The sequence below is a fragment of the Neofelis nebulosa genome, chromosome 2 (genome assembly GCF_028018385.1).
Source record: "Neofelis nebulosa isolate mNeoNeb1 chromosome 2, mNeoNeb1.pri, whole genome shotgun sequence".
Taxonomy (NCBI): Eukaryota; Metazoa; Chordata; class Mammalia; order Carnivora; family Felidae; genus Neofelis; species Neofelis nebulosa.
This window is the reverse complement of record NC_080783.1, coordinates 139,095,392-139,122,484: the sequence shown is the minus strand read 5'-3', so window position 1 is coordinate 139,122,484 and position 27,093 is coordinate 139,095,392. Positions and strand designations below refer to the sequence as shown.

The 27,093-nt window shown below is 36.0% G+C and overlaps 1 protein-coding gene and 1 long non-coding RNA gene across 3 annotated transcripts in view; one reads left to right on the top strand and one right to left on the bottom strand.

Annotated features, from left to right (window-relative positions):
* Window positions 1-27,093, bottom strand: part of DPYD (dihydropyrimidine dehydrogenase) — an 863,407-nt gene that overhangs the window by 409,906 nt on the left and 426,408 nt on the right. The window contains exon 13 of the mRNA XM_058695679.1: window positions 1,207-1,422. Within this exon, the coding sequence (XP_058551662.1) occupies window positions 1,207-1,422 (216 nt within the window). The remainder of the gene's footprint in view (window positions 1-1,206; window positions 1,423-27,093) is intronic.
* Window positions 22,712-27,093, top strand: part of LOC131492078 (uncharacterized) — a 46,616-nt gene continuing 42,234 nt past the window's right edge. Inside the window, exon 1 of one of the 2 annotated variants that reach the window (XR_009251830.1) lies at window positions 22,712-23,002. This is a non-coding gene — a long non-coding RNA (uncharacterized LOC131492078). The remainder of the gene's footprint in view (window positions 23,003-27,093) is intronic. The other variant, XR_009251829.1, reaches the window with a different exon arrangement.

Genomic DNA, 27,093 nt, shown 5'->3' with positions numbered 1-27,093 from the left:
TCAATATTCTACAAAGCTGTAAACAATTGATTAATGATATTCTAAAGCTGAATCCAGTAAGTTGTTTATTCTTATACTTTGTTTAACCAAAGTATTTCTATGTATTCAACCAATTTATCTGAAAAAGAATCTTCCTTTAGTTATTTAAACATAAAAACATTTATAATATTTTTTATGCCCTGGTTTTTCTAACTTTTGAGGAATCACTAGATTTTCTTCATCACACCTACACATAGCATCTTGTAAAGCTGTCAGAATAAGACAGCTGTAATGTTTTAGCCATACTAATGCTGGCTATTGATCCTAGTAAGAGGAGAAAGAAGGAAAGAATGTGCTTAATGGGGCATATTTGTTCTCTATTATTTTCTTTGCCTACGGATAAGGCTGATTTAAATAATGATACACTTTTCTTGGTCACTAGATTCACACATTCTTATACATTAATTATTACTAACTACCAGTTAGTACTAAATACATACACTCAGCATTTAAAATTTTATCAATAAAAGGTCTAATAATGTTAAATTCTGTGCTTTTCTACTTCAAAACCATATAAGGATGCAACCTTCTATTGTATAAATCATACTACTTTAAAAACATGTATTTATATGCTTTCTGTATTTTAAAGAATTCATCTTAACTGTAATATGTACTTTATTTTCTTCTAAGTATGTCCACTTACAGCGTGGGTACAAAGTCATAATGGCAAATTAAACTCAGGCATATATACTTTGAAAAGTTTCTGTATTTAAAAATTCAAGAAGAATCTTATTACCAGCACAAATGAGCTACACTGAATGATTCTTTTTGACATGAACTGGATCCCAGGATTATGTACAAACCATATCCATAGTCTCTCTCACTTTGAGTTCAGGCATATGTCCTCATCCACACACATTCACAAATCACGAAAGAATTAATAATGCCAAAATAAAATTCATGAGTTTGTGATTATTAAATGAAATAGGTACTTTTGTAATATAGATGTTTTTGATGCTTCCTAGACAAAACAAATGAGAAACAGATGCCCTTCCAAGGGACAGAAAGATTGGAAAGAAAATAAAAACTATTTTGCAACCATAGGTCTTGCCCAGTAGTTGAATAACTACTATTTCTTGGTCAGGCAAATCTTGCCATTATAATATTTATGCCCTAATTAAAATACATGATAGACATTTAAACATGACTTCAAAAATATATTCTTACCTTATCAAGAGAGAAAGTTTTGGTCAGGGCAAAACCCCATCCAGCTTCAAAAGCTCTTCGAATCATTGATGTACTGGTAGCTGGAGTTGCACTAGCAAGACCAAAAGGATTTATAAACTTCAGTCCAGCCATTTCCACACTAATGTCCACCAGATCAATAGGGGTGTAAAAGAGGGGCAGTTCAGGCTTGGCAGAAACAGAAGCTCCATATTGTGACTGCAAAAAACAAAGAGTCAATAGTTGTTCTTGTATCATATCTGATTTTTCCATACAATCTTTTACAAAAATCACTTCAACACAGCATTTGAATTAATACAGATTACACTGTTCTGTTTACCATGATGAAAACTGGCAAAAAGTCAGTTAGCAGTGAACCAAATTTACATAACATCATCTTTTTCTAATTTAAAAGGCATTATAGAGGGTATTAACAGAAATAAAATCAATTAAATAAACAAACAAAAAAACTCTACTTAAAACATACAGAGATTCAAACACAAAAGGGAATAATTTCAGAATTTATTTCCCTGGTCCCATAAAGCAGCCTTTTTGTCTTAATTTGTGGAAATGTCTTTACTGCTCAGAGATATGGGCGACAGCAAGTCAGGGGGCCTAAATTCAATTTCCAGTACTCTCACTTCTGTTTATGAGATTTTAGGAAAGCCACCTAATATGTCCATGTCTTTTTCTCCTCCACCGTTTTCAGTACAGCAGCAGGAATGTTGGTTGCCTAATTTCCTACCTCATAGGGGTATTGGAAAATGCAGGAGATCATAAGCCACAGGAAGACAACTAATTTGGAAAGTGGGAAATGTACTCATGTGCATGAGGAGAGTTTCTTTTTTCAGAAACCAAACCGGCACCTAACAGTTAAGACCGAAACCTTCAACTGGCTATCAACACTGTAAAATTACCTTTCTTAAAGGGACATTGTAGTCATGTTACCTTGCAGTATGAAAACGCTTATGCAAAGTGGATGGCACACTGAAGGAGAGTAGGTATTTGCTAATTGTTGTCTCTTCCTGAATGGGGACGTTATTAAAGATCTCATCTAGCCTTTGGTTTAATAAGTGTCTCTGTCTCTGTCTCCTTCCTTGTCTCCCTCCTTCCCTTTCTCTCTATTTATCTCTGAAAGACAAATAATACGGGCAAATATAAAAAGGGTGAGTTTTCTAAGCTAAAGTGGTTACTGAATGGATAGAGCTAGTTAATTCCAAAGTAAGAATCCCTTTCTCTTGTGAACCATCACTCAAAGGAAAAGTTGTTTGAGCATAACTTTAATTTTACAGGAGTGTGTCTTATGTAGATAAAAATTGCTATGACTTGCATACAAATTATTTCTGGACCTCCACCATTTATAATGCAAAGGAAAGTTCACTTAATATGTAAAAAGGCATCAAACTTGTCAATTGAAAGACTAATGTGTCTCGTGCACCTACAGAGAGGTGCCTGATCACATCAAAGCTTCAAGTATGGCAGGCATCTTCTGCCAGGAATGTTCTGGCACATTTCTGAATATCAGTCAGTCCTGTTGTGAACATTAATTTCTCCTGTCCTCATGTGGAATTGTAATGCTATTAAAAAGATTATTAGCAAAGACAAAAGGTATAATGTAGAATATACGGAATTAATATATGTCAGTTTGATGTGTGTGTGTGCGTGTGTCTGTGTGAATTTGTACACGGGTGTATGAGGGGGGGAAAAGACCTTGATGTGATTTTCTCAACTGCAAAATCGTAGTTTAAACTGAATCAAGCAAATTTAGGCTAGACTTAGGAAGACTTTCCTAACACCACATATTGGTTAATACTGGAAAAAATTTAGATGCACTTTTCGTATATGAGGAATCTCAGAAATTTCAGGCAAGTTTGTGTCTGAGGCTAACAGCAGAAATGCATATGGCTCTATATTCTTTATTAGGTGAGGTGAATGATACTATGAGTTTTCTTTTCTTTTTAAGGTTTTGTAATGAAATATCTAATCTCTTTAATCTTACAGATGAACTTCTTAATAATCATAGCTATATGACACTAGGCAATGGCCCAAGGAGCAGATATGTATGTATAGTTCAACTTGCATTTCTTAGTTTATGTAGCTTACAATAAATAAGGCATTGCCCTGAAATTCTTAAGAAGGTTTCTGCCTTAATCTAAAAAGGAAATTATGTAGAAAAACTTTGCAAGATTTTCCTTAAGCTTCAAAACAAAAATATAAAACAAACCAAAGCAAACAACAACTAACAAAATATAAACATACACATAAAACTCTTTCAACTGAGAACTACAGCTTCTTACAAACTATGTATTTTCTTTTATTGACAAAATACTATTGATGTGTATGCATATATGATAGAATCTCAAATCTTTAATAGGCGGTTATTTTTCATACTGTGCCTACAGGGTTTTTGTTTTGTTTTGTCTTTGAGACTTTTTTACCACAGTGTGGTGCTACAGCAACCTATTCTGTGCAATCTCAGGATTTACTCATGCCCAATGTATGCTTCCTTTTCTGAAGTTTAAAAGCCTGTTCCCCTCTCTACCCTTGCTCAGTCAGCTTAAGCATTTCAAATTTCAGCTCTCACCATGAGGCTAATTCCTCCCAAATCCCATTCATAACCTCCAAACTCAGATTTCCAAGAGACTTCAAGACCTTTGGATATGGATGTTGTGCTGTTAATTAAAACTCAACTGTTTCAAAGTGTATCCCATATTCTCTTCTAAAGAATATGTGAGCCAGATTTTCAATTTCAGACAATACTATTTTCCAGTTATCCAACAGTATTAGTAAATAACAGATGTAAGGAACAACCTAGATTATGTTAACTATACTGGAATTAAAACTAAAACTTAATAAAATAAAAAAAATACTTAATTTAAAAAAAGACAGAAAGAAACAACCTACATGGTGAGCTATGAAAATTAGTTCCCCAATAATGCCACTGTGAAAAGGAATATTATACTGGCATCAGACTGATACAGAAACTGATACAGAAAAAAAAAAAACTGTATTGACATGAATGACTTTTTATCCTGTACTAAGTGAAAAAACAATGGGTTAACATTATATGTAAATCCAAAAGTTTTCAGTAAAAAATAAGTAGGGGCGCCTGGGTGGCGCAGTCGGTTAAGCGTCCGACTTCAGCCAGGTCACGATCTCACGGTCCGTGAGTTCGAGCCCCGCGTCAGGCTCTGGGCTGATGGCTCGGAGCCTGGAGCCTGTTTCCGATTCTGTGTCTCCCTCTCTCTCTGCCCCTCCCCCGTTCATGCTCTGTCTCTCTCTGTCCCAAAAATAAAATAAAAAATAAAAAAAATAAAAAAAATAAAAAATAAGTAAACAAATAAATATTTAATATACGTTTGCTATATATTATTATATGTATTGCTATGCATCTCTCTGTTTATCCATCTATCATAAAGAGTAAATATAAATATCTTAACCAGCACTATCTGAACTGTAAGATGACTGTTAATTTTTAAATTTTGCTTTATTTTATTTTTTATACTTTCAATACTGACCATAAATTAATTTATATGCAACAAATAGAATTAAAGGTATACTAAACCAATTTTCTAAAAGAACAAATGAAAAACCAGTAAGTGAAGATCAAGGTAAATAGACTACCCCTTAGCTTCCTCCTCAGATTGTCCCAAATCAATCCTTTCAGCTATATTTATTATTATACATAAACTTAAAAATATTTAGAAGTATTAAAAGCTTTATTTTATAAAGAGAAAACTAAAGGTAAAGGAGATTAAGTGAGTACCTCTAAGTTATTCAGTTAATGACAAAGGCAGAACAAAATGTGTGTGTGTTTTTTTTTCTATTTTGTTGGTCAGTTTTCCTTCCACTATCCTAAGCTATCTCTCAGAAATATAATGGTTCAGTCATTGTTCCCCCAAAATAGTCCATGCCACTCTGCCTCTGCACCCTTTCACATTCGGTATCTCTCTTTTGTACCCACTATAAAATTTCCTGATCTGAAGCACTCCCTGGCCATTATAGATAAATAATTTTATCTGGATTGCTCCTAGGGCATAAAAAAATAACATTCTTTCAATTTGTTAATTACATTGAAAATATTTTGTTATATGTTTTAATCACTAATATGCTAAAACTTATCCATAATTTCAGGAAACCAAATTTCTTTTCATAGCATATATTGATTGCTTCTATAAGGTAATGCCCATGTACTTAGATACAATTCTTAACATTCATATAAAACTACTTTTGTTCATGTATTTACTCAGCAGGTACTTATTAAGAACTTGCAGTTCTAGAGATGAACAAAACAGACAGGTCCCTGGAGTTCACAAATAGAAAAACACAAATAAATCTACCAACCAACCAACCACACACAAAATTAAAACCCCAGATACTTCATCACACTGCTACATGTCTCCATGCGTTATCATGTATTTCCACTAGCCTAAAATATAAACCAAGTCTTTCTTCACCCATCAAATGATTACTCATCTTTCCAAATTCAATTCATTTATGCAAGTACATGCTTCCTGGGGCATTTCCTTAATACATTTCATACCCTAGTCTCATATATCTAATTGTCATCTCTGCTATTTTGCAATTTAAAATATGTTCCTACCTCAGTAGTCATCACACTGTGCTGTACATGTTGATTTTCTCTTCAAATAGAACATAAGCTCCTTGAGGGAAGTGAGCATATCTTACTCAAATTAATATCTCCATTATAATTAGAAATATATGTAATATATATGTATGTATTATGTATCATATATATAATTCTTACTCTTAAAGGCAACTCTGCCCTCTTAGAGACAAAGATAAGTAAAATCACTTTTTCACATGGCAATCCTCAGGTATGTTTTAAAGAACTATCATATTCTTTCCAAATTGCCTTTTCCCCCAGGCTAAGCACTTAGATCTTCATAATTATTTTTCTGCTTTTTGATATTCTTGTCATCCTTTGTTGGATATCTCATTTACCATTTTTTTTAACATTTATTCATTATTGAGAGACAGAGAGAGACATTGGGAGGGGCAGAGAGAGGGGGAGACACAGAATCCAAAGCAGGCTCCAGGCTCTGAGCTGTCAGCATAGAGCCCGACACGGGGCTTGAACTCACGAACTGTGAGATCATGACCTGGGCCGAAGTCGGTCGCCCAACCAACTGAGCCACCCAGGTGCCCCTCATTTACCTTTTATGTTCTGAAATTGAGAACTTTGCTAACATAGTTAAAAGGGTTAAGTACAACAACATAAATTTATGTGATTTCCTCTTCCTTTCCCTTTCTAAAACAAGAAACTGTCTTATGGATATTACCACGATCTCTTTGGTAGTTCAAAATATAATTAATAGAAACACCAAAAACAAAGAAAAACAAAAACAAAAACCCTATAGAATCAAGAGACTGAAGTGATAAAGAACTGAGAAGAGGACAGAAGAGGGAGGTAAAAACAGAGACTAAGGAAAAATTGAGATGTCCGGCACATTTTTAGAGTGTAAAGGTAAAAAGTAACATTTCTTTTATAGAAGCCATTGTTAGACACTAAAAGACACTGCAAATGAGAGGGACGTCTAAAGATGGCATTTTACAAAGTTTTCTTTGTCCTTCTCAGAATGTTTTTAGGGGAGACTTAGCGAAGATTTTAATCACTTATAACTCCATTAAAAATATTATCTCCATGAAATGCATAAACCATGAGAGTTCCCAAATTTATATGGGTCACACTTAAATTTTCTCACTTCACTTCCACCTACAAAATCCTTCAAGGCTCTTCACTACCTGCAGAATCCAGCCTCAGCTCTTTAGCATTATATAACCCTAGTTGTGACCTGGGCTCCTCCCTGCTCCCCACACTTTCTAATCTCATCTTTCACTCTTTCTAATCTCATCTAGTACCATGCCCTCACAACATTTTATGCTTCCATTTATTAAATAACTTATCATTTCTCAAATAAAACAATATCATTAATGTACCTATGCATTTTGACTTTTTTTCCCTTAAATGTCCTTTCCTGTCTGGCTTTTCTGCTTTGAAAATTCCAAGCAATCTTTCAAAAGTTAGTCCTGGGGCACCTGGGTGGCTCAGTCGGTTAAGCGTCCGACTTCAGCTCAGGTCATGATCTCACGGTCCGTGAGTTCAAGCCCCGCATCGGGCTCTGTGCTGACCACTCAGAGCCTGGAGCCTGTTTCAGATTCTGTGTCTCCCTCTCTCTCTGACCCTCCCCCATTCATGCTCTGTCTCTCTCTGCCTCAAAAATAAATAAATGTTAAAAAAAAAAAAAGTTTGGGGCGCCTGGGTGGCTTGGTCGGTTAAGCGTCCGACTTCGGCTCAGGTCACGATCTCGCGGTCCGTGAGTTCGAGCCCCGCGTCGGGCTCTGTGCGGACAGCTCAGAGCCTGGAGCCTGTTTCAGATTCTGTGTCTCCCTCTCTCTGTGACCCTCCCCCGTTCATGCTCTGTCTCTCTCTGTCTCAAAAATAAATAAACGTTAAAAAAAAAAAAAAATTAAAAAAAAAAAAAAAAAAAGAAAAAGTTAGTCCTGTTGTCATCTTCACTAGGAAACTTGCCCGCCTGTCCGCAAGCAAAGTTGTTCCCTCATCATATTCTGTACTTGTTTGCTTATATGTATGTGCCTCCAACCTAATTTAATTTAAGCACCTGGCATAAGACTTGGCAGAAAGATGCTCGAAATATTTGTTGAATACATCAGACTAGTGACCTTGGGTATTTAGTCTCATTTTTACATCAGTTCCCAGTAAAAAGATAATCAATTTAGGTGAAATAATCGTGAAATGCATTCCAGATACATATCCCATTATTCTATGATTCTGATCTGAATAAAATTCAACTTTTACCACTGGAAGACTGTTGAATTTAGCAAAGGCACTAAAAAGAGTTATTTAGTGCAATGGTAAATAACTACTCTGGGCAATTAAGTTACTATGTAAATGTATGCATTCTATGTCAGACACATACAGTGACATAAACATTCACTGATTTCACAATTTTGCTAGGAGCCAACTTAAAATGAAACATTTTTCTGCCCCACATGATTTTTAACTTCTGCCTTAGAATGGATTTGTTTGGTTGCAAGTAGTGGAAACTAGCCTCAGATGGCTGTTTAAGAGTGAGGGTACAGAAGCATCTTGTGAAACTCATGAACACAGCTAAACGTCAAGGAATGGCTCTCCTCAGGGAAAGCCAGATTATCTGTCTTTCCTTCACTCCTCTTCTTGTGCATCTAGTTTATTCTTCTGTCTCTGCCAATTGGCTTCCTCTGACTCTTTATGCAGAATGGTTGCTATTCTATAGGTCTAGCCCAGTAATTTTTAACTTTACATATTAAAAACATTTGAAAGGTTTTAAAAATTCTGATGTCCTGGCCAGATAGGCTCCGTACTAATCACATCAGAATCATTCAGAAGAAGACTCGAGCACTAGTAGTTTTTTAATACTCTCCAAGGAGTTGAATTATGCATCCAAGGCTGAGAATCACTTCTTTAGCCATGTCAATGCTCTCCCTAATTCCTAATTCTCAAATGAGACATTCAAGTTTGGCCACAAATGTGTTACATGTCTACCTTATTAAAATAAATGGCTACCAGGGGCCTGTTCAAGAGAATAAAGTATTATTATAAGGTGAGCAGATACTCTAAGAAGTGCCCATATGGGGACCTTTATCTGCTTATAAGGTATCAATTCCGACAACCATCATTATGCCACCCAAATGTTGAGGCCTACTATAAAAATAGGACATTTGTTTACTCTCACAATCCATAAAATACTTGTCTACTTGCAAATAATACTCATGCCAGACCCAGTGGTAAGTGTTTTGTACTTATTCTCTCCTTATGATCACGACTATTCAAATTAGGCATTATTCTTCTATTGAAAATGAGGAAAATGAAGCTCAAAGTAAACAACAATGTCTCCAAAGATAAGAAGCTAACAATAGAGCAAGACCTGAATTCAAAGCTTACACTTTCTACATTACATCGAGCTGTTCCTGTTTCCATAAACATTACTTTTCTAAAGCATTAATGTCCTCAAAGTTGGAAAATGATCTGAGTATTTTTCATGATGCTTTGATTGAACATACAAACACAACACATGTACACAAAAATTGAAAATCTATTATCAAAATTTTTTAAAAAGTATATTCCATTCAGATATTAATAAAATAATCAATCATAATACCTTTCATTTTGGAATGAAAATAAATATAAATATAATCTTAAATTATAATGGCCTATTATTTCCTTATTGCATTATTATTTTTTATCACTGGTATTCTCCAAATATACCTGGCTGGGTCATGGAATTATACACAGAGAAATTTGCATGTATAATGGTTATGTTGTGGAGAAAAAGCAAATCACATCATAATTATGTATCCCAATTGCATTTTTCCCTAATTTGTTTTACTAGAATGAAAATTAAAAAAAAAAAAGCACTGTTAAAAGCAAGACTATTGGTAGTGTTATATTTGATTGAAGAAGGGAAAATAACTACTAACTATGTTCCATCCAATTTAAAATCATCAAACAGCTTGCACTTACTCATTTTATTTATATTTCATTGTGATGTAACTACAGTGGTCCCTATCTTGGGGTACAGCTGCTCTAGAAGCATCCATTCTGAGATTATTTTAAGGCAAAGAATAAATAACATTGTATAGCTACTTATGACTAGATTAATTCATAGGCAGGATTTATGCATTAATTAACTCCAGGTCAGTTACTTTGCCCTTTGAAGAAATATCTATTGAGAGGAAAAACTTGCAAAGCAGAAATTCATTTGGATTAGCTGCTTCCATGGTGGAAAGGCCTAGGTAGAGTGACTACAATTATAACATAAAATCAGATTTCAATTCTCCATTTTGAGAAATTACTATTTGTAATGAAAATTTTAGAAAAGATATGAGGCTATGGAAAAGTTTCTAAAAAATAATGATCCCATTTTATTCACTTCTTTAAAGGATTATATTCATATCGCTCTTAATAAAATATTTGTAACCTGAGTGTAGAGAAAGGCCACAAAATTAAACATTAAGTCAAATCAATGTGTTCTTTTTCTTCATCTAAACATTACCTCCATCCCCAATTACCAGATCTTAAGCAACTTAAAGTAGCATCATGCAAAAATTCCTTCCTCTTCAACAAAATAACTATTCCTCCCCCAGTTCTCCCCATTTACTTTATGACATGACCATTCATTCATTCAGCTTAAGCCCAAAATATATAAATCATTCTTGATTCTTCTCTTTCATTACCCATTTCTCTTCTACCATCAAACCTAATGACTCTATCTTCAAAATATATGAATCCATGTACTTCTATCTATAGTCATTGCCATCATTATCTCTTACTGGGACTATTTCTTACTGCTCTTTACATTTTCCTTGCCTCCTACTAGAATCTACTCTCTACTTTGTACCAGGACCTTTTAAAAACACAAATTTGATTATTTAAAACTTTTCATTCATTCAACATTGCATTTCATTAATATTGAGACTATTATAGCTTACAAGATCATTCATAAACTGGTCCTGTCCCCCTCTCCAAATTTACCTTATGCTACCCTCTATGTTAATACACCTATCAGTCACACAGGACTTCCACTAAACTCTATCTTTCACTGGGTGTCTACAATTGCTATCCTCTCTTCCTAGCATGTTCTTTTGTATTCTTTCGTTTCCATTTAAACTTTACTCCTACTGCCAGGTACCAGCTCTTTTAGCAACTGCTATGGACCTATTTGTATTCCCTCAGAATTCATATATTGAAGCCATAACCCCAAAGTGATATCATTTTGAGGTTGGGCTTTGGGGAGCAACTTAAGTTTAGATGAGGTCATGGAGGTGAGGTCCTCATTTTGGGATTAATGCCTTTATAAGAAGAGACACATGTGAAGACACAGTGAGACGGGAACCACCTACAGCTAAGAAGAGAACCCTCATGAGAACCCCACCATGTTGGCACCCTGATCTCAGACTTTCAGCCTCTGGAACTAAAAGAAAATAAATTTCTAGTGTTTAAGCCACCTAGTTTATGGTATTTTGTTATGGCAGCCCAAGCTGAATAATATAGCAATCTAAAACAGAATCACCAATGAGTCAAGTGACCTTGTAAAATGTGCTTCCTAAATCTCATGTGCCCCATGATCTAAAATATTTCATAGCCATTTTTAATCTTTAAATGATATTTATGGAGTACTTACTATATAGTAGGCGTTGTGACCAGGTGGTAAAACACAGGAGTACAAAAGGAACATTTTTCTGGTCTCATGGATTTTACATTACAGAGTGATGGAGGGAGAGGGATCAAAAACATAGATGAGAGGGTGTGTGTGTGTGCATGCCTGTGTGCATGTGTGATGTTGTGATTTATAATAAGAAATATATATGGGGGGCACGTGGGTAGCTCAGTCAGTTAAGTGTCTGACTCTTGATTTCAGCTCAGGTCATCATCTCACAGTTCATGAGATTAAGCCCCACGTTGAGCTCTGGGTTGACAGCAGGGAACCTGCTTAGGACTCTCTCTCTCAAAATAAATAAATAAATCTTAAAAAAAAAGAAATGTATATTTGGTATTAATCCCGCTTCTAGTTCCTAAAACCATTGGAATTTCTGAAGTGATGAGAGCAATGAAGGTCTTTTTTATGTTAATTAATGGATGAAAGCATCTAAGGATGGGGGCTGGTTGCCAGGAGAATCAACCACATGGTTAGAGGGTTGGAACTTTCTGTCCCATCCCCTTGACCCCCTGACCTGCAGGGAGGTGAGAGGGGCTGGAGGTTGAATCAAGATTTAATCAATCCTGACTATGTAGTAAACCTTCCATAAAAAACCAAAAGGACAGGGTTCAGAGAGCTTCTAGGTTGGCATATGAAGTGGAGATTTGGGGAACTGGAAGTTCTGCCATACCTTGCTTTGTGACATCTCTTCCACTGGCTGCTCCTGAGTAATATCCTTTTTGATAAACCAGTGATCTAGTAAGTAAAATGTTTCTCTGAGTTCTGTGAGCCAATCTAGCAAATTAATTGAACCCAAGGAGGCAGTCATAGGAACCGCTGATCTATAAACAGCTGGTCAGAAGTACAAGTAGTAAACTGGACTTACAATTGGCATCCTGAGTTGGAAGGGGTCATAGGAACCCCTATCTGTATATAGCTGGTTGGTGAAAAACACAAGTGGTAACCTGGGCTTGCGAATGGGGTCTGAAGTGGCAGAGGAGGGCAGAAGGTGGGATAGTTTTACAGAAGAACTGTGCTTACTTGTGGGATCTGATGCTATCTCAGTGTAGACAGTGATGGAATTGAGTTAAACTGTATAATACCCAACTGGTGTCCAAGCATTGCTTTGTGATATGGGGAACCCCTACCCCCTCATACACAAACATTGCAGTTGGGTTCAGGAACGCAAAATAGTGTGTTTTCAAGTGGCTTCTCCTCAGAAACAGAATGCAGAGTATGTGTGAGTTAGGGAGTAGTGTGGCTAGGGGCAAGGGAAGGTTTCCATTTGGTGCCCATGGAGGCTTCTTTAATAAATAATATCTGAGCAATACGAGGAGGTGAGCAGAGTCATGCATATACCAACAGTTTTGGTACACTCTCTGACTTTAAAATGAATGGTTCAATTTATCACCTGAACTACTGTAATAAAATTGGTTTCTTTCACCTTCTACTAATTATAATATCATTCATTAAGAAAATAGCACACAGACTTTTACACAGAAGCTCTATGTCATACAACCCAAAGGGTTTGTTAAAAGGATAAACCAGTGAATTAACTTTAAGAAGTGGTTTGTAAGTTATCCAAAGGTCCCCCCCAAATAATACATAACATGTTGACAAATTTTCAAAAGTGTCAATCAGTAGGGTAACAATTGCCATATTCACAGGCCCAGGGGCAAAGGTGGTGACGCTGCTGACAAGATGTCAATGTCTAGTGTAAGAAAAGCCTGGTGACCAGCACAGGGTGGTGCCTGACAGCAAATCCATGTAGCACAAAGAAGTCAGCATGATCAAGGTGAGAGTGATGAAGGTAAATAAAAGAGGCTGACATTTAAGAAAGGTGACAGCAGCAATGTTAAATATTAAGACTTGGAATAAAAAGCTCAAAATTGTAAGTCAACAACCTACCAGGCAATACCTGCTTTTGTGTTAACCTATTAACCCCTGTATTTCTGGGAGAAGTCTCTGAAACAGGCTAAGGTGGGGATAGGATGCAGGGAAAAACTAATATAGTCGTTCAGGGGTCACTTCTGTGCCCAAATCAGGTTAGTAAGGCCACTTGAAAACTCATATGTCTCCTCTTTAAAACACCTATTATAAAGGATGGCTGTGAGGATCACACGAGAAAAATTATAATGCACTGGTATGCTCATTTTCATCCTTCTGTTTCCAGGATCACTGTACCCCACCACCTGTTTTGTCAGCCTAAGTAGTTATTTATCATCAATGAGCCACATGAATTTGTGAAATGTGCTTCCTAAACCTCATGTGCCCCATATTCTAAAGCATTTCCTCGGCATATTCAATTTTTCAATCATAGTTATCAAGTGCCTACCATATGGTAGGCATTTTATTGACCAACCATCTACTATGAGGTAGGCATTGTTCTAGGCACTGAGGATACCACAGAGAACAAAACTGACAAACACTCACTTTGAAGGCTATGCTCCCATGAGATGTTGTCTGGCATATGGTGACTATGCAATGCAAGAGAAGTGATCCAAAAATGAAATAAGATCATTCTGAGGATTAGTTGCATGGATTATAAAAGCTCAGTGCCATTTTTCTCATCCCTACTCCGGCACAGAGTTCTCTGATGATTGGCAGGGGCTTAGGTATGTGTTCTGCCTTGGATATTCTCACCTGAAGCTCAACCAAAGGACACCATGAAGATGGGGCAGGATGAACACTGAAAAGAACACTAGGGCTGAGAATGGAAAAACTTGGGCTCTAGCCCCTGAATGCCTTTACCATCAACACCTTAAGAAAGGCATTACGGGGGGGCGCCTGGGTGGCTCAGTCGGTTGGGCGGCCGACTTCGGCTCAGGTCATGATCTCGCGGTCCGTGAGTTCGAGCCCCGCGTCGGGCTCTGTGCTGACAGCTCAGAGCCTGGAGCCTGTTTCAGATTCTGTGTCTCCCTCTCTCTGACCCTCCCCCATTCATGCTCTGTCTCTCTCTGTCTCAAAAATAAATAAACGTTAAAAAAAAAAAAATTAAAAAAAAAAAAAAAAAAAAAAAAGAAAGGCATTACGGGGCGCCTGGGTGGCTCAGTCGGTTGAGCATCCGACTTCGGCTCAGGTCATGATCTCAGAGTTTGTGGGTTAGAGCCCTGCATTGGGCTCTGTGCTGACAGCTTGCTCAGAGCCTACAGCCTGCTTCAGATTCTGTGTCTCCTTCTCTCTCTCTGCTCCTCCCCTGCTCATGCTCTGTCCCTCTCTCTCAAAAATAAATAAATGCTGGGGCGCCTGGGTGGCTCAGTCAGTTGAGCATCCGACTTCGGCTCAGGTCATGATCTCGCGGTCTGTGAGTTCAAGCCCCGCATCAGGCTCTATGCTGATGGCTCAGGGCCTAGAGCCTGCTTTGGATTCTGTGTCTCCCTCTCTCTGCCCCTCCCCTGCTCATGCTCTGTCTCTCTCTCTCTCTCTGTCAAAAATAAATAAACATTAAAAAAAAAATTAAAAAAAAAATAAATGTTAAAAAAATTAAAAAAAAAAAAGAAAGGCATTACATTTCTTCTGTTCTTTTCTATGGATGTTGTTGCTGTCTTTATCTCTTTGGGGATCTTTAACATATTTATTTTAAATCCCTTTCATACAGTTCTATTATTGTTCTTTTCTCCTGAGTGAATTTTCCTATGACTTGAGTTGACTCTGTTAAAATCTGTTCCTCAGTTTTCTGACCCATATATTAAATGGCTGAATCAAATATTTCCAGGGCCATATCCATCTCAGCAAAATTCAGCATATGTTTTCTAATTTTTAAAATGGGGTGGGGGAGGAAAGTAGTTACTCTGGTAGGTGTAATTTTGACTATAACGTGAATGTTAAGCCTCTAAAAAAATAATCAGCATATAATGGGTATTCCATAAATTAGATTCTTTATTTTTAACATACATAGCTTGGGTTTCAGAACCATAAAAAACTATAATCTTGTCTTTTTTTTTATGGATAAAGATAGTGAGGCTCAAGATAATGCATGTGAGATTTTAACAGCTTTAAGTCCTTGGGGCACCTGGGTGGCTCAGTTGGTTAAGCGTACGACTTCAGCCTAGGTCATGGTCTCACCATTCCCCGAGTTCGAGCTCTGCATCAGGATCTAGGCTGACAGCTCAGAGCCTGGATCCTTTTTTGGATTCTCTCTCTCTCTCTCTCTCTCTCTCTCTCTCTCTGCCCCTCCCCTGCTCACGCTCTCTCTCTCTCTATCAAAAATAAATAAATATTAAAAAAAATTTTTTTAAAGCTTTAAGTACTAGAGCTGAGAATTCCACCTCTGTGCTCTGAATTATAAGTGAGATAATCAAAAGGCAAGGTAACATTCCTAAAGATCCAAAGGCAGAATTAATTAGCAACTAAGTTAGGATTTTAACCCAGCTCTCTTGACTTTTAGGTTTTCATTATACCGTTTGTATCTAGATATTTTTCAATCTGATCTTTTACAACTTGTATATGGACTTTCCTAAAACACTGAACACAGAGGAACACAGTTCTGATTAAGTTTTGCATCTGAATTTTCCCCAGCAAGCTAAAGGTTTCCAGTGCTTTGTTCTATTGTGATATTCCCTCCCCACCCCCCCACCCCCCAGTGCTACACAGCCCCAGGCAACAAGGTTTTGGAGATTTGGCCTTGAATTCTTAACACCTATAGCCCATTTGGACCCAACAACTTTGCAGTGGCTAATTTCTTTCATACTCCCTCAGCACATACTGAGGTCAGGTTCAGTATGGCATAGATCAGATTTTTCAGATTTTTTCTAACCATTCTAATCTTGAGTTATCTGCCTGAACTAGCAATCTACTGCTGTATTGGTAAGGATATATTCTGCCTTTATGGAGACAATTTCATTTTAAATTACTTTTCAGGTCAAACGTTGCCATTTAATAAAGGTTTGGAACCCTATATAAAGTCAATAAAAGGCATTAAAATTACTTATTAGTCATGGTATTTTCTTTCCCTATCACCAACTAGATAATTTTGTTTTCATAGCTCCATTAGATAAAGGCTCATTCCTCATTTTTTTTCCCTTGATTTCCTTTTATAACATATAGATGTTATAAAAAAGTAAATTCCCCTTCATACACAAAAAGCTATGCATTATTACAAATAGAAATTTTAACAGAAATAAGTGTCAAGCTTCTGATTCTTAATAATTATTTTAAAATATTAGCTAGGGACTACAGCAAAAATGAACATGACCATCAAAAAGGCAAACCCTATAGACCATCTATAGGGTTTAATGTATGCTTACTTATAAACAAAATAACTTCATTTTTCAATGAGTATAAGCAAATTTAACTTTACTATTTCTCACTGGAAGGGATAAAAATGAGAACACATGCACTTTCGATTCTAGTTCTGTCTAAAGGCATAGTTTCCCAACAAGAAATTGGGCTGAAGTCATTTCAATAGAGTGATCCTGACCAAGTGGAAAAGCTTAGCATGGAAACAGCATTTAGCCATGACATATTTCAATATTATTTTTTGGAGTCTATCACTATCTCAAATTGAATCCATTATGATTTAAAACTGCCTTTTTATTGATATTCATTGTTTTTCAACCTGACAGTGACCAATGATTCATATCAATCTTCTTTTAACACAGGAATTAAAGAGTTTGCAATATATCTTAAACTGAAGGACACTTTTTCAATAGGTCTCAAGATTTTAATACAGTTGTCATTTGAAAAGCCTTACGTCCTCTCAGTTGGAGAAGGGTTTAGGGAAGAAGCCAGCTCGTCGATAAGATTGTTTTTATCTGAAGCAGTGAAGGATTCAAAAATTAGTATGACATATTGATGATGCCTCTTTTTTTTTTAAGGCATTTTTTTATTCTCTAAGTGCAGGAACACTGCAGTTGGCTGTCAATCATTAAACCACAAAATGAAGTCCTTTGCCTGGCAAGGAGATCTGCAACTATACCAATACTGGTAAACTAACCACCAAATTATAGCCTTTTCTCTTGCCTCACCCAGATTTCACAGGGGCTGCACACCCAAATAAATGCCTCTTGGCTACCCATTCATCTAACAGCTGGAAAGATGACACTTGACATTTGGAAACTTTCCTGTGAAGATTGCTGCAAGGCTTTCCCATTAGCTTCCTGGTGAGACTGTAAGGTCGAATAAGCTGCCTCAAAACCTGCAAAGGGTAACGGAAATACTCTAATATTCAGCCTGTGCAATTTAAATTTCTAATTCTCAAATCATAGTTCTTCAGATATTGTAGAAACCACTGGTATATTTCAGGGCAAAAGAATGCCTTTGAAGATGTGAAATTAAAATGATATTTTAAGCAATGATAATGATAACAAGTGTCTTCAAAGTTGGCACTGAAGTTCTTCTAAGCAAGAGACTTGGGCATAGAAAAGTTATTCTAAGTTTGTTTTCTAAAATCCCAGACTGTCATATTTTTAGCAACTGCTCACCTTTGTAGAGAACAGTAATCTTTAATATGAGCCACAGTAGCTATCATCCTTTAGACTTTATTTTCACATCATAAAAATTATCAGAGATAGCTTTAAAATCTTTACAATCCAACAGTGCAGGTTCTTTTTGAAAGTCAGTGAGTCCAATATAAAATAAAAATGTAAATATTCCATTATGAAGAAAATACTGTGATCTTATAAATCTTTCAGGTATAAACATTTGCCTTTGTCCTCTTTAGAAAGGTAATTCCTTTAAAAGAGATCCCCAAATCAAATAGTTTTAATAACCTGACTGTTCACTGAAGATATTAGAAAGACAAAATCCCTCACATAATCTCCAACCCTAAAAGTGGCAGAAGGTGAAAGATTTCATTTATTGATAAGAATACACATAATTCAATTAGCTTTATAGCAATGATCCTTTCGTACTGCACTCAATTTTTAATTCCCCATCTTCAAAGTGTCCTTACAATTTTCTATTCTTGTTTGTTAACTCAGTATTTTTCATGTGAAAGATTGACAAGAATGAATAGGCCTCTCTAAATGTTCAGTCATATGTCCAAAGGTAGATAAAATTAATAATATGATTAAAAAGGAAAATGAAACATTTAAAAAAATATATGCAGAAGGGCATTGAAGAAATAGGAGACATGAATGATGTAACTTTCAATCTTGAATGAATCACCATCTGGGACTGAAATCACTTTTTAAAAGTCACTTTAGTAATGCTGAATTGTACCTCATTAGCAACAATGACAGATAGGGATTCCTATGGATGTGCATCTCATGGCTTCAAATCACAAACCAACACTAGGGCAAGCCTAGTTTTCCCATGCCATTCATTCCATCAACAAATCCACCGAAAGAAGTCACAGCTCAAAGAAAGAAATGGAATAGTTAGCAATGACTGGACTCCTCCTTTCTCTTCAAACTAAAATCACAACTACCAGTTTGTACTTACTCGCTCTATGGTGGGATTTTGGCATGGATCTCTCTCCATTAGGTACTGAAATCACAAATTCATTTCACATAGCCTATTGAACTGCCATCAGATGGTAATGACTTTCTGTCACTCTTGACCTGAGGCAAATTTGAACTAGTGACCAAGAGGTTAAAGGCTCTGTATCTCATTACTAATCCCCTGAGACACCTAGTTCCCTCAACAACTACTGATTCTTTTACACCTCAATCAAACCAAAAGAAAATACATAAAAACCTCGAGCAGTAGAAAAGTAGGTCATCAACGCAAGGAATTTATGATAGTTTTGAAGAATTTTACAAACATCTATTTTAAAATGTACCCATATACTATATACAACTGAGTAGAATCACATTAACTGCTACAGAACTTCATTATAATCTTCATTAAAATATCATATAAGCCTCACTGTAGAGCTGGAAAACACTGTAGAAAGGTAAAACTTAAAAGACACCTGTGCTCTGTGATTTTATAGGTTACAAAAGACATTTTAGTCCTAGTATGAACCCAGAATATTTGTGTCTATCTTCTAAGATTATTCTGCCACAAGAATTAGTTTCAAGGGGAATTGACAAGCTGGAAGGAATAACATAGATTCATAAATAAAATCAAAACAGTTTCAGGCACCTTAACACAGATTCTTATTATAGGAATACAGCATATTAAATAAAGGATAAAGTTTGAGGAAGAAAAAAAGACTATCATTTGGGAGGATGCACATAGACAAACTCATATATGTAGTTGAACCATTGAAACTAAACCAAAATTAACTTTTTGTTGTTGATGAAAGCTGACCTCAAATGGTGGCAGTGAATAAATAATATTCTGTAACCATTCAACTTCAATTCAGTGACTCCTAAAGTCATTTGTAAACACAGCAACCAGAAGGTTTTTTGTTTTGTTTTGTTTTGTTTTGTTTTGTTTTTAATGCTTAATGTCCCAATGCCTCCTTTCTTATTCTCTGCAGTTCTTCATAGTTTTTGAATTTCACAGAAAGAATTCTACTTGGAAGAAACCAGGTCTTCTTTTCCTTTTCATTATTTACCTATATTTGAAGAATCTCTATAAAATTTCTTTCCTTTATTTGAATTTCTATCCCTTCCTCTATGCTTTCCATATTTATTCTTCCACTAATAACGCTTGTCTTTTGTCACTCAATATTTATCTTTTGACCACTACAAGTGCTTTCCTTGCAGCAACATGTAAATTTAGTTGATCCCTTCCACTACTAGTAATAAATATTGTCGTGTTTTAATGTTGTATCTAAGGGATAGTAAATTTAAATTAATAACATGGCTAAGGATTGCTCTAATGATGTAATCAAACCAGTAGGTTTTGAGATGATGGTTTCCATATATTTGGAACAATTTTATTTAACAAAATGTCCTATGTTGGTAAGATCATCTTCTCAGAACTACCAGGACTACTTCAGGGAAAACAAGCCTCTTATCTAGGATTAGAATTTAGAAGAATTTAACCTGTATTCTATTTCCACGTTGGTTCTTAGTAGGGGATGTACCATGACGAGATACACTCGATGTACCTCTACTTTTTGTAATAAAATTTGTTTATATGTTAATACTAAAACAAAGTAAATTCCCAACCTTCTAAACAATCGTATTTTGGTAAATTAGTAACATTTTTGTAAATTAATAATGACACTTTGTAAATACATTTGGTAAAGAAGGACCTTAGACACTTTATAGGTTCCCTTAACAAGTTGGTTGCATCTAACAGACTTACTGGATTAATTTCTTCTCTCCATTCCCTATGTGAGACATACAAAGGGAAGACAAGGAGTGTTGAATCTTTGTAATGGGTAGAGTACCCTGTGTGCCTATGGACTTCTTATTCCACCACTGAGTTGTGTATTTATTGAGTCAGTGTTATGTTCCTCACCCCATTTGTGTTGGTTATAAATGTAAAATAAAATCATATAAATTGAAGAGCTATAGGAATGTGAAAAGAAAGGGGGCTAATTCTGTGAAAAATAAGTTGAATGCTTTCAAAAGATATAATAAAGGGGAGTTGATGAAAAAAGAAGTCATTGCATCAAATAAGATGTGGGTTAAACAAATGAAATGACAAAAGACAACCATACAAAAATCCAGAAAATTGCTTGGTATGTTTCTTGAAGGTAATGCTCTCCACTTTAAAAAACAAAACTAGAAGTTGTAGGTGGTATATTATGTATAGGTTTACACAAGAAACATGATAGAACTGTAACCCTTGGCTACAAAAGAATCCAACCCTGCTTTTTTTTTTTTAAAGAAAAATGAAAAGGAGAAAATATCTATGTGTTAAAATAAAATGATATGTTTAACAATGTGTATATCCTTTTTACAATTTCCACTTTGACTTTTTCAAATTTATCAACTAATTATTGATTTTTGTTTCATAGAATAAGAGACCTTTATTATATTCCTATGTTTGTTTTTTAAAGGAATGTATTTGATTTAGCCAATTCATTGTTAATGAATGTTTTGGATTTACCTATATAATTAAAATGCTGCATCTTTATCCTCAATTAACAATTAGAGGGGCGCCTGGGTGGCGCAGTCGGTTAAGCGTCCGACTTCAGCCAGGTCACGATCTCGCGGTCCGTGAGTTCGAGCCCCGCGTCAGGCTCTGGGCTGATGGCTCAGAGCCTGGAGCCTGTTTCCGATTCTGTGTCTCCCACTCTCTCTGCCCCTCCCCCGTTCATGCTCTGTCTCTCTCTGTCCCAAAAAAAATAAAAAAATTAAAAAAAAAAAACAATTAGATTTACATGTTTAATTATATTAATTGAGCTAACTGTCCCTCTTTTATTTCTCTGGAAGTCAGGAGATGTGGAATATTAATAATCTTAGAACTTTTGTAGCCACTTATTCTGGTTAAGGTATATATACACTTTTTAAATGGTTATTTATTTTTGAGAGAGAGAGAGAGAGAGACAGAGAGAGAAAGAAAGCATGTGCACATGGGAACAGGGAAGAGGAAGGGGCAGAGAGAGAGAGGGAGAGAGAGAATCCCAAGCAGGCTCCACGCTGCCAGTGTAGAGCTTGATGTGGGGCTCAAACCCATGAATTATGAGATCATGACCTGAGTCATGACCTGGGTCATGGTAACCAAAAAATGTACAATGTGTAATAGAGGCTAAACAAATAGTAGTAATTATTACAACTAACAGGTAAATATAACAGTTTGTTTGTTCCAAGGAGGATAAAAACCAAGGACCACTTCTTTCGTGAGTCTTCTCTAATAACTCTAGCTAACATTGATCTCTGTCTTTGACTACTTTAGTACTTATTGGTTTCACTAAATTTAGCTTTCCTTCATGTATATCATATATTTGTTTTCTATTTCACATTGGTAATCCTTGAATTCACATTGTTGTAAGCACCTTTAGAGAAGAAAGGTCATAGTTTATGCAGCTAATTTCCTTTTTTCCCAGTACAGAACTTTTATCTATCCACCTGTCCACATACATGTGCCCATACACACAGATACATACACACAGACCCCCACACGTGCACACTGGTTAAATAAACAAATCCACTGGAAAGACTCAAGTGAAAGTGCAAATGAATTTTAAAACACAATTTTTTTGTGTCGCTATAGTCACTCTTTCAGTTACATACTCTTTCTTTGGGTACACTACCAAAATTATCTCAGATATTCAGTAATTCTTATTAAAGCAGAAGAAAAAAACAAATAAGCCTGGACTCCTAACATCATAATATTATAAACAACAAAGGTGAAGTCATATTGGATCATTTATTGGTACCACTAAGTAAAGACAAGTAAGTTTCATATTAAAATAATGACTTTTAAAGACAGAAATGTTGACAAATTGGAAAATGTTTTTCTCTGTATTAATACAAGATCTGACACTCTCACTTTTTATGCAAACAACTCCTACCACATTCCTGCCTCATTACATACCCCTGATTAAAATCTTAAACTGGGCATTCTTATCATGTTCTAACCCCAGTATAATTATAGATCTTTTCTCTCATTTTTCCTATGTATTATCTATGTTTACGGACTCCACTAACCCAGAATGCCTTTTGGTGAAATTAAAAGAAGCCATTGCACAGGTGCAAGGCTTAAAGAAGAAGCAGAAAGCACCTTTGTGAAAATTCAAGGAAGGCACTCCTTACTCTGAATAGAAGCAGCACAAAAGATACCATTGTTAGGTGAGTGGAGCTTGGTCAGATTTCAGTCAACGAGAGCCCATTCTGTGAGTACCCCTGGGCAGTGAGTAGGATCTATAGTCTTATCTGGCAGCCCCTTTAAGTTCCAGTAGTTCAATTCACTCAGGTTTTCTTATCCTCCTTCTTTATTTGTATCTGGATTTTTGCGAAGCCTTTGCTGACTCCACATTCTATACCCACATCCAGAGAGAATCAATCATTATCTCTTCTATGTCATCCTGTGCCATTACATTTTTTATTAGTGCATTCATTATATTGTATTAGATGTATGTTTACACAACTGTCTTCCCTACCAGACTGTGAGATTTTTAATGGCAAGCTTCATGTTTTAACTCACATTTATAAATCTACTGACGAGTACTATCTAAAGAAGATAGCACTATTTTTTTAATGTTTATTGAATGAATGAATTAATTAATTAATGATTCCACGCATGAATGACTACGTGGATAGACAGCTGGATGTATATGGATGAATAAATAAATGGCTAGATAAAATGCTTTTATAATTACCTGAAATAGCTTCTTTAAATCTTCATCTGTTAAAATCTTATAATATTTTTCTATTCAAAATCTCCTATTATATATTTCTTTTCTAATACCATTTTAACAACTCTAATTATCATTACTCATTTATTAATAAATAGTTTATTTTTCCCTGAAAAGACCATGCCCTGAAGTGATGAAGTAACTTGCCTGAGGTCACATGGTTCAAAACTGTTAGAACTGGGTTTGAAATCAGGTCTGTTTAATTCAGAGTCTAAATTTCCAGCTGCTGTATTTGTTACCTCTCTTCATTTATTCACTTTGGTACTCTCCCAAAGCCAAGTGCCTTGAGTCCAGCAGCTGGTACTCAATAAGTGGTAACTGGTCAAATTAACTAAAAAAATTTAAGTGGAGCTCTCTTCAGACAACTATGGGAATTACTGAAGTCTCAACAGGGATATCTTTAAATAATCGCATGTGTCTGAAAAAGCATATTACAAATAAATCCAAAGTATCCAATCACAATAAATGTATGCGTGAATTAATACTATAATGTGGGTATTAAATCATTTTAAAGTATACTATCTAATGTTACATTTCCTCCCAAACTAACACAAAACATAAGACAAGCAGTGATAAACCTTCATTCATGAATACATTAAGGCATTACAAAATTTTTCTTAACGAATGTTGCACTTGAAGGAAACATTATTTATTTACAGTGTTAATGAACTTATATAACAAACTCATTAGTTTTCTTAACTCCTCTTTCAGTTCCTTTAAAATGAATTATCTCACTCTATGCATTTCTCCTATTTAATAGATGAATACGCTCTTTATTTTGAGGGCATAACAATACACAAGCATAGTCACTGGCTTGTGCAGAGACAGATCAGTAGGCAGGCTTCCCTCAGGAAACAGAGCTACAGAACACAAAGGAGGAACGTGTTTCTGAAAGCAGAGGAGGACTCAAAGGCTGAAGGACAGGTAGGATCTAGACAGATGACATGAGTGGAGTAGGGGAAAGGCCCAGATTCAGGAGAAATCTTGGTGTGCTGGGGAAAATTCAAGTTGGCATCATAAGTTAAGGAGTTTGGGCTTTATCTTGACTGCAAAAAGGAGCTTCTGAAGGGTTTTAAATGAGGAAATTAGGATCAAACTTATACTCTAGAAAGATGACCCTGGTGGCAGCATAGGCTCATCGGATTTGACAAGGGAAGAAGTGGAGGCAATTTGAAGAGGTGATAGAGGCCAGAACTAAGTTAATGACAGTGTGGAGAAATAAAAATCTCACTTTGTCTATATATGTTCCTTTTTAGTCTTATCACTGCTTAGCACTTTGCAACCAACAGGCAGGAAGGTGGAAGTGTTGATTTTACTTGACAGAGATTTTACCTGCCTTCCATTTCTACTCCATCTTTAAAATGCAATTCAACACTTTGTTTGACAAGTCTAAAGCCTTCAGCCAAATCCAAAACTCTTACTGGTCACGAATTTTTTATTTTATATTTCAAACACTATCGTTCCTAGCAATATGTATTTTTAAAGCACGTGCACTTTTCTTTTTCATCATACCTCAAAGTCTGTTTCTTTTATGGGTAAGGAGAAGCTAAGTAAAATGACTGCTCATTTTTTTCAATACACATTTATTATATTCAGGGAAGTAAAAAGATAAAAGTAAAGTCAAAAGAAAAACATCTTTAGAAATCCTTTCGAATGAAAATTGTGAAGTAGTACAAAACCACCACAATCACAAAGATAGTAAATATTCTCTATGTACTTTAATTTAAAATCTATAAATAGATTTAAATATTTAGAAAAAAATTAACACATGCCCTTTGCACTGTCCTTCATTCAATTTTACCTTTCAATTCTCTTTAGCATCTCTGCCTTCCCATCATTTTTAGTTCTGCGAACTGAATTCATGCATTCACTAGGTTGAAACCTAGCATAAGAGCCTTCTCTCTCATCTCCTGACTCTCTTTTCATTTCTCCAAGAAGTTAACAGATCGGTCAGTGAGATGTCTGGTCAACCAAAAATTGTATTCGGCCCCAAAAACAGGCAAATTAAAATAATCATATGAAAGAGTCATTACAGAGATAGAATTGACCAGATATACAAGAGAGAGAAGAGGAAAATAAAATTTGATAAAAAGTTCCTAAGTAAAGATGTACACAACAGTGTTATTTTATATTAAGAAAAAGGTGTGTGTGTAAACACACTAGTGTAAATCTTCCAACCATATTTTCTTTAGAAGTATCTCTTATTCTGAGACTGTGTTGTTTCCTACTTCTCTCATAAACTTCCTTACTAATATATTTCTTGTATATGTAATATAGTAAATGTTATAACATGTTTAAGGGCTTACTTTAACGCCATTACACAGTGAAATAAGAAGCTGTCAGCCCTATTTTGGTTTTGAAATTGATTTGAAAACTGTATTAGTCTGAGTAATCTAGAAATCAGTAATCTAGAAGTCTGAACAGGGGTGCCTGGGTGGCTCAGTCAGTGAAGCAACCGGCTTCCACTCAGGTCATAATATCATGGTCTGTGAGTTCGAGCCCTGCATTGAGCTCTGTGCTGACAGCTCAGAGCCTGGAGCCTGCTTCGGATTCTGTGTCTCCCTCTCCCTCCACCCCTCCCCTACACATATTCTCTCTCTCTCTCTCTCACAAAAACAAATAAACATTAAAAAGAAAATAGAAATCTGAGGAACACTGATATAGAGGATTTGAAGCTGGGTACCAGAAATGTTAAATACTGGAGGTGGAACAGGTTCGGGAGCGCATATTTAGTTTAAAGCAGCGAATGAGAAGTGTAGGTAACCAAGTGGAGATGTCCAGTGAGTCTGAAATATACATCAGCACACAAGTAAAGATTTCCAGTGGACAGCTGAACATGGAAGAACACAGATGGAAACACAGATGAGAGAGTTATGCAGGAGAAGGTGCAATGGGGATCCTTGAGAGTACTGTGACAATAAGTAAAATGAGGAAGTAGAACTACAGGGTGATAAGTTTTATGATGGAAAGAGCAAAAGGAGCCAATTTAGGAGTCCATCCTAGCCTGTCAAACAGCTCCTCTGTGTACGTCTGAGGCCATGGGGACTCTCCAAAGTACAGGTGCTCCAGAGACTGGAGCTGGAGCCACAACCAGCTTTTCTGCTTTGGGTTTCCAGGTTTCTGCCTGTTAAATTGCATTCCTTTTCCTTTTTTTTTTTTTTCCTAGCCTAGTTCCTTCTGACTTATACTGATTTGGAGAGCATTATTAATTTTACATTTGTCATCTCCACAACACATTGTTTCCTAAATCACACTTTTGTCTCTATGCATGACCCAGAGGCTGGTTACACTCGTTCTTAGAGCCCTGTATTTCTGGGATACCACATTATGCCCAGACCACAACATCCCAAGCCCCACTACTCAGAGACGCTGGGCTGAGGTGGGAATAGGTCAGTGAATTGAGCCTAAAAAGCATGATATAATCAGTACTGGGTCCAAGCTCTACCTAGTAGATAAGTAGTTCCTGCCCAGATTACAGAAAAAGTAGGGGGACAACCAGAAAAGACTAAATGGTCATGGCAAAGT